General features: G+C 36.4%; 1 protein-coding gene across 1 annotated transcript; it reads left to right on the forward strand.

The window, feature by feature from the left end:
• Positions 1 to 4,087: 4,087 nt before the first annotated feature.
• On the forward strand, positions 4,088 to 7,311 carry Scrg1 (stimulator of chondrogenesis 1). Its single transcript, XM_042699559.1, has 2 exons — positions 4,088 to 4,326; positions 7,233 to 7,311. Exons 1-2 carry the CDS (start codon positions 4,088 to 4,090, stop codon positions 7,285 to 7,287), a joined length of 294 nt encoding a protein of 97 aa, XP_042555493.1. The 3' UTR covers positions 7,288 to 7,311.
• The last annotated feature ends 753 nt before the right edge of the window (positions 7,312 to 8,064 follow it).

The following is an 8,064-nucleotide window of genomic DNA, read 5'->3' on the forward strand; positions in this document are numbered from 1 at the left end:
TTCAACAAATATGAGCCAAACATTTTATTAGCCAGAAAGTGTGTAGTGGTAGTTAAATTAGATTAGATTGCTCTTATAGATCTTTCAGCGTAATGGGAATAATAGGCAGATATGAGTAAATTTACAAATAAGTAATTTAAATTATGATAAATATCCTTAAAGATATGAGAATCCATCTGGCACTAATGGCTCATGCCTGTAATCCTAGCTACTAGGAGGTTGAGATCTGAGGGTTCCCGTTCAAAGCCAGCCTGGGCAAGAAAGTCCATGAGACTTTCTTCTTTTTTTTTTTGGGTCCGGTTGTGGGGCCTGAACTCTGGGCCTGGGCGCTGTCCCTTAGTTGTTCAGCTCAAGGCTAGCACTCTACCACTTGAGCCACACCGCCACTTCTGGCTTTTTTCTTTTTGCTTATGTGGTGCTAAGGAACTGAACCCAGGGCCTCAGGCAGGCAAGGTAAGCGCTCTACCACTGAACCACCTTCCCAGCCCTCCATGAGACTCTTACCTCCAATTAACCACCAGAAAACCAGAAGTGGTGCTGTGGCAGAAGTGGTAGAACACTAGCCTTGAGTTGAAGAGCTCAGGGACAGTGCCTCGGCTCAGAGTTCAAGCCCCATGACTGACAAAAAATAAAAAATAAAAAAAGATATGAGAATACTATGAAATGTGTTAGGTTTTAAAACTACTTAGATTGGAAGAACTTTGAAGGAATGACATAAACTAAGACTGGAAAGCAAGAAGAAGCCAGCTAAGAACATTCAAGTAGAAAAGGAAACATAAAATCATAATGGAAAAAGAAAATTTTCTTTTTACTTATAAGGAAATACTCTGTACATCTTTATTGTAATTTTAAGAAGAAATTTTATAATAAAATATGAACTATCAAAATTAATCCAAGAACTTGGGGTGGTGGTCTGCACCTGTAATGTCAGCACTGAGGGAAGTAGAACAATTAATATAGTCCATCCTGGATTACACAGCAAGGCCCTGTCTCAAAGACAAACAATGTATCAAAACAAAAAATTAAGCCGGGCGCTGGTGGCTCACGCCTATAATCCTAGCTACTCAGGAGGCTGAGATCTGAGGATCACAGTTCAAAGCCAGCCCGGGCAGGAGAGACCGTGAGACTCCTATCTCCAATAAACCACCAGAAAACCGGAAGTGGCGCTGTAGCTCAAGTGGTAGAGCGCTCGCCTTGAGCTGAAGAGCTGAGGGACAACGCCCAGGCCCAGAGTTCAAGCCCCACGACCGACAAAAAAAAAAAACAAAAACAAAAAACAAAAAACAAAAAATTAAGTAGTAGAAAATTATGTCATATTTGGGACATGTCTTTACTAAAATTATTCAGTGTTTATCTGAAATTCAAATTTAGTTGGATATATTATGTTATCTGAGTAGAGGGGATATAGGTATGTGTGTACAATAAGAAACATAGGATTATAAAAGAGATTTTTTAATTCATCTGCTTTTATGTAGCAAAGTATAATGGAAACACTCAAGAATAAACCTCAGTTAAAACAAAATTTGATATTTGAGTTTTCTGAGCTGAACCTATATAAGACTATCAGGAGATTTTTTTTCTTTTTGAAGAGAAACCTTATAGACCAGAGAATAATATTTGTAAAGTACTGAGAGAAAAATAACTAGCAACCAAAAAACCAAAACAAAACAAAAAAAATCTATGTCCTCCAAAACTGTCCCTCAATAGGGAGTGAAAAAGACTTTTCTAGATAAGCAAAAGCTGAGAGAATTCATTCATATGTTATACAAGAAATACTAATGGCAGTTCTTCAAGCTGATGTGAAAATATACTAAAAAGTATAAAGTATGAAACTGATTGATAAAGGTAAATACACAGACAAATATGGAATTGTGCATTCCTGTAATGGTGGTAGCTAAGTCCTTTTTAATTGTTACACAGAAGCTCTTCAAGATTCCTGAGAAGAAAAGTTAATCTAAGGTCAAAACTGATTGAGGGATAGTATTTTACCTGAGACAGGACGATAGGTTTTTGATTGGCTTTCTGGTGTTCCAGATGTGCACCAGTCATTTAGGCTGTTGGAGACAAAGAAGGGAGAAATGAATTTCTGGAAGCCACTTTCATAGCCATTGGACATCTTCAGTGGAGAGGACATATTCCTTAGTCATTTTGTAACCCTCCATTGATTCAGGTGTCCATGGGCCTGGAGACAGTGAAGACAACCAGAACATGCCGCAGAGCTATCCAAAGGGATGAAGTGGCCAAAGGTTCAGAGCCAAAGGAAAAATCTTTGTCTTTGCTGTCCCAACTCTGGGACCTGGTAGTGGTTCACAGGCCTTTCCTTCTGCTATCCTTAACCACGTTCTGCCTAGCAATTGGTAGTAAGCATTTTTAAATGAGTCCACTTGAGCCCTGGACAACGAGGGACAAAGCAGACTGAGTTCACATCTCAGACACAATACTGCCTGGACAGAGATTTTGTTTTTCAGGTCATGTCATTGGACTCAAGGCTGCAGCTTCATTGCATCTGCAGATGCATGGATGACTGTCTGGTGAAACTGAAGATATAAAGCCCACCAAGTGGGTCAACTACTAGTTTCCCCCTACTCCCAGCCCTGGTTTTTGGTGTCATTCAGGTCACCTGGTTGGCCTTTCTTCTTGAAGGGATCCTAACTGTAGTGAATAAGATCCCTCTATTAAAGTAAAAAATAACTAAATGAGATTGAACTGGGGATGTGAGCATTGTATATATCTGTGATCCGGGTACACTAGAGGCATATGTAAGAGGATTATGGCCCAAGACCAGTCCAGAGCAAAACTGTGGAACCCCATCTGAAAAATCACCCAAAAGCAAAAAGAGCTAGAAGAATGGCTCAAGTGGTAGAGCCTAGTGGAGACAAAGCCCTGAGTTCAAGCCAGACCAATCCAAAATAGATCAAACCAAACCAAAACTGTATTTAAAGAGTGATCTCCTGGAAGAGAAATTAGACTTCTTTGGTATGAGTTTAAAATGCTCAAACCAGGACTAATGGCTAGAAGCAGCAAAAAATTTATTATAATAAAGGAAATGTTAGAACTGTGGTCAATGGAATATGTTGAGATATTGAGTTCTCCTTCACAGTAGGTGGTCAAGGCAAGCTAATCATTATAAGGACAAGTTCAAGCCTCCATTTTAAACTGCAGCTGAGAAGAAGTGGATAAAACGTTTTTACAAGTTCAATATAAATCTGCAACAAGAATCAGTCCTAATGATAATTATAGAATACTTTAAAAAACTGAACTGTAAATATTCCTATTGAGTATAATCTGTTAATATCAACATAAATGAGTTTTTTGTTTTTTTAGGGTGGGACCTAGTTTCTTTGATGATGTTATTATTTGTGATGCAAAATGTTTCAGGTCAAGATTCATTGTATTTGATGATGCTATTTGTCCTGGGAATGTACCCAAGTTTATATTACTTAAAAAAACGATTCTCTACTGAGTACATGTACTAAAACCAAACCAAAACAAATAAGACAACAAAAAATGACTTTGTGTATCATACTAAATTACTGATTCTAGCTCTAATTACTATATCTTTCTTTCCACTACCATTTCTTATTCAATATCTGTTTTCTGTTTGTTTTTGTGCCCATTCTGCGGCTTGAACTCAGGGCCTTGGCATTTTCCCTAAACATTTTTGCTCAAAGTGCTCTACCATTTGAGTCACAGCTCTACTTGCAGCTTTTTAATTAGAGATGAGTCTCACAGGCTTTCCTGTCTGGGCTGGCTTTGAACCCCAATCCGCAGATCTTAGCCTCCTGAGTAGCTACAATTACAGATGTAAACCACTGGTGTTGGCTTCAATATCTTGTGTGTAAAATCCTGGCATTTGATGTTAAACCAATATTCCTAGTGATTTTTATTGCAGATGGTCAGAATGTTATGCTTTGAGAAAAGCAAAGAGGAGGATAGAAAAAAAGTTCTGTGTTTTTCCTATCCAAGAGTTTATAAGAATCCTGTAGAACTTCATGTTCAGACAAATTCTTTTAAAAAACAAACATTGACAAATTATTTTATTGTTGTTGTTGTTGTTGTTTGTTCTATTTCAGGGGCTAAAGCCAAAATGAAATTTGTGTTATTTGTCACTGTTGGGCTAATTTTGCTGCTAGGAGTTCAAGCCATGCCTTCAAATCGTCTGTCTTGCTACACAAAGATACTAAGAGATCGCAACTGTCACAACCTTCCAGAAGGAGCAACTGACCTGACACAGAGGGATATAAACATCCAAGATCATTTCTGGGATGGAAAGGGATGTGAGATCATCTGTTTCTGCAATTTCATTGAATTGCTGTGTTGCCCAAAGTAAGCAAAAAAAAAAATAAAAATCACAAAATGTATTGCTATGAAACGTATGCAGAACACATCTTTTAATAGCATCTTTAACATGGGTTTGCAGAAACTAATAGCCATTTTAAGTAAAATTTCAAGTCAAATCCCAGTTGTTTTCTAGGATCATCACTATTTTGGAAGGAACTAAAATGGTTTTGTTTGAAAAATGAAGTTTGAGCTGGGCACTGGTGGCTCTTGCCTATAATCTTAGCTACTGAGGAGGCTGAGATCTGAGGATCACAGTTCAAAATCAGCCCGGGCGGGAAAATCTGTGAGACTCCTATCTCTACTAAACTCTCAAAAAGCTGTAAGTGGAACTGTGCCTCATGTGGTAGAGTGTTAGTCTTGAGCAAAAAGAAGGTTAAGGACAGAACCCAGGCTATAAATTCAAGTCCCAGGACTAGCACAAAATACAATTAAACTAAAATTTAATAATAAATACTAGGTCTGGGAGCACATATGCCTATAATTTCAATATTGGAGAGGTAGAAGATGGAAGCTTGTGAGTTTGAGACCCATCTGGGCTACCATGTGTCTCAAAAACACAAACCAAACCAAACTAAAACCTAAGTGTAAACTGGAAAACCAATAATAATTCAGTTTATTAAATTCTACATTCTCCATATGGTTTTTACTATAAAAATCTAATTATAAAAGAAATGAACATCAAATTTAGCTTTATAGCCAATTTGAAAACTAATACAAGTTTTTAAATAACAGATGCTAGTATACAATATCAAGTAATTAACTGAATAGCAAAGATGAATAGTAAAGAAAAATTTTCTAGTTCCATATGTGTTCAGAAAGGAATAATGAACTAAATAGAAGTTCAGGTTTGGGAACATGTCTCAAGTGGTAAAATGCTTAGCAAACTCATGGCCCCCAAGTTCAATCCCATGTAACACACACACACACACACACACACCCCACACACAGTGTTTTGGAAAGTAGGTGGGTTTTAATTCTAAATCAATAGACAAACAAATATTTTATGTTTTTAATAACTTCTGTGATCTTGTGAGGCCGTGGGGGCACTCCTAGCTACTCAGGAGGCTGAGATCTGAGGACTGCAGTACAAAGCCAGCCAGGGCAGGAAAGTCCATGAGACTCTTATCTCCAGTTATCTCCACCAGTAGACTGGAAATGACACTGTGGCTCAAGTGGTAGAGTGCTAGTCTTGAGTTGAAGAGCTCCAGGGACAGCACCCAGGCCAAGTTCAAGCCCGAAAAAGAAATAGAATATGATCTTGAACATTTCATACCAAAGTTAGCTTTTTCAAATTACTTTCAACATGTTGTCATTTCACTTAAGAAATATACAAAATAGAAAACGTAGTTATGACTATTTAACCAAGAAAAGGTGCTGAGACTTGACAAGACCAATTCCATCCCATACACCTAGCTAATATCAGCAGAGACACTAGCACCCATACTTAGACCACAAAAATTTATTCTGTAAAGTCAGCTGGATCTAAGATAGTATCCTAGAACAGTTAAAAATGCATAACAATCCTACAACTTCATTCAAAACCAACTGAATCAGAAGCTGGAGGTGGGACTCAATACCAGGCTGTAACAAACCTTCTAGGTGATAATGCATGATAAAGTTTCAGCATCACTAAATCACTAAATGAGTCATTTAATTCTCTAAGTTTTCCTACACTACTATTAAATTATCCAAAACCAATTTACTGAAACTGACATGTATTTATTTTATGATATAATTTTGTGGCTGTGTTAACAGATGTGAACAGGAGTGTGGATATATATATATATATATATATATAGGTGTATATATATATATATATATATATAAAATTTCTCCTTGAATTTGTGACATTTTTCTTATTAACAACAGACTTAAGTATATTTCTAATAGTTGTAATCATAATGACAGTTGGCACACACATACAATTTTGTATTATCCCATGCATTTTATATACTACTTTATGTGTTTTTCCTACCAGATTTGAGTTGTATTTAAATTTTTTTCTCCTTTCTCTATGAAACCTAGAAAGTTAATGACCTTTAATTTTTGAAATTTTAGCAAGGATTTATTTCAATATAACAGGATAAATCAGGGAGGAGTATGAAAAAGGAGAGAAATGTTTCCTGCTTCCCACACAGGAAATAGATAAAGGCTTTTATTTAATGGCTTTCTAAGAAATTTTAATATTTGGAAGTGGCACTGTGGCTCAAGTGGTAGAGTGCTTGCCTTGAGCTGAAGAGCTGAGGGATGGTGCCCAAACCCAGAGCTCAAGCCTCACAACCGACAAAAAAAAAAAATAATTTTTTTAAATATTCTGTTTCTTACCTGTAGATCTAAGCTTCATAGACCATTTTCCATAGCAAAAAAAAAGTATTATAAACTTTAGAAATTACTTAATTTTTAGCTGGGCGCTGGTGGCTCATGCTTGTAATCCTAGCTACTCAGGAGACTGAGATCTGAGGATCATGGTTCAACCCAGCCCGGGTAGAAAAGTCCGTGAGACTCTGATCTCCAATAAACCACTAGAAAACTGGAAGTGGTGCTGTGGCTCAAGAGGTAGAGTGCTTGCCTTGAGCTGGAGTGCAGGAACAGCACACAGGCCCAGAGTTCAAGCCCCATGACCGACAAAAAAAAATTACTTAATAGTTCCTCTTCTTTATAAACAAGTAATAGCATAAAGATAGTGGCAAATGGGAGAAAGTAGAAGAATCAATTACCTTCTCGGTCTTTGTTGCTCTTCTGGTTAGCTTTCCACTCATCTTTTTAAAAATTTTACTCACCTAGAAAGAATAGTGATATCTGAAACCTTGGGAATCATTTCTAAGCTAGAAAAAAAATAACACATATCTTAACTTTCAGTTGAGATTAACCAATATTTTACTTTCTTTCAGAGAAATCTTCTTTGGACCAAAGATATCTTTTGTGATCCCTTGCAACAATCATTGAGAATCTTCATGTGTTCTGGAGAACATCATTCCTCATTCTTACATCAATGTAAATGTACTTCTGATTTCTATCCAGTGCAATAAAGCATTAATTCTATAAAGTCTTTGTTAACTCATCATGACCACCAGATAGTTTTAGAGTCTTTATGTTAGGAAAATATAATATATGCTTGCTAAGCGCTAACCATTATTAAGATTTTTTGGATACAGTAATAAGACATGTCCTCTCTGAACTTGTGTTCTAATGAGCTATAATCATTTTAAACAAAGTTGTTAAATGTGAAGCCCATTACTGAGAAGTATAGGTATGAAGGATTGTGGAGAAAATTAGAGAAACATTCACCATGTGGCACATCTAGGAGACACCATTTTGTGACAAAAAAATAACACTATCCCATTAAAATACAATCTTAGATGTCCCTGATCTGTTTCTGGAGACCTCAACTACAGTATTATCTGGTATCGATTCAGTGTTCAAATAGGGTTCAAAGAATGTTATTGCACTGGATCAAACAATTTTTTGGCAATCGCATTCAGTTGCTCCTAATGTCTATATAAATTATTTTGAAATTCTCTGATCTCTACAAAAATCAAGAAAAAGGGAATTATTAAAAAATTTTTTCTTCAAGGTAGCATGGTATTTGATTGTTCTGTCTTCACTGAATTGAATGGTAATAAAGTCAAATTTAATCCATAAAGGAAGTTTCAGATCCTTTCTAGAACAATATATAGGATAGTTAAGAAACTCATCAATAAATGTGTTTCTTTACTGAGGAGA

The sequence above is a fragment of the Dipodomys spectabilis genome, unplaced genomic scaffold, assembly GCF_019054845.1.
Source record: "Dipodomys spectabilis isolate Male_0828 unplaced genomic scaffold, ASM1905484v1 ptg000009l, whole genome shotgun sequence".
In the NCBI taxonomy this organism is placed as follows: domain Eukaryota; kingdom Metazoa; phylum Chordata; class Mammalia; order Rodentia; family Heteromyidae; genus Dipodomys; species Dipodomys spectabilis.

Bases quoted from the DNA above. Each gene is read 5' to 3' on its own strand.
- Scrg1 (XM_042699559.1), top strand. From the start codon at position 4,088: ATGAAATTTGTGTTATTTGTCACTGTTGGGCTAATTTTGCTGCTAGGA. The intron at 4,327-7,232 runs GTAAGCAAAAAA...ACTTTCTTTCAG, and splicing joins GAATTGCTGTGTTGCCCAAA to AGAAATCTTCTTTGGACCAA.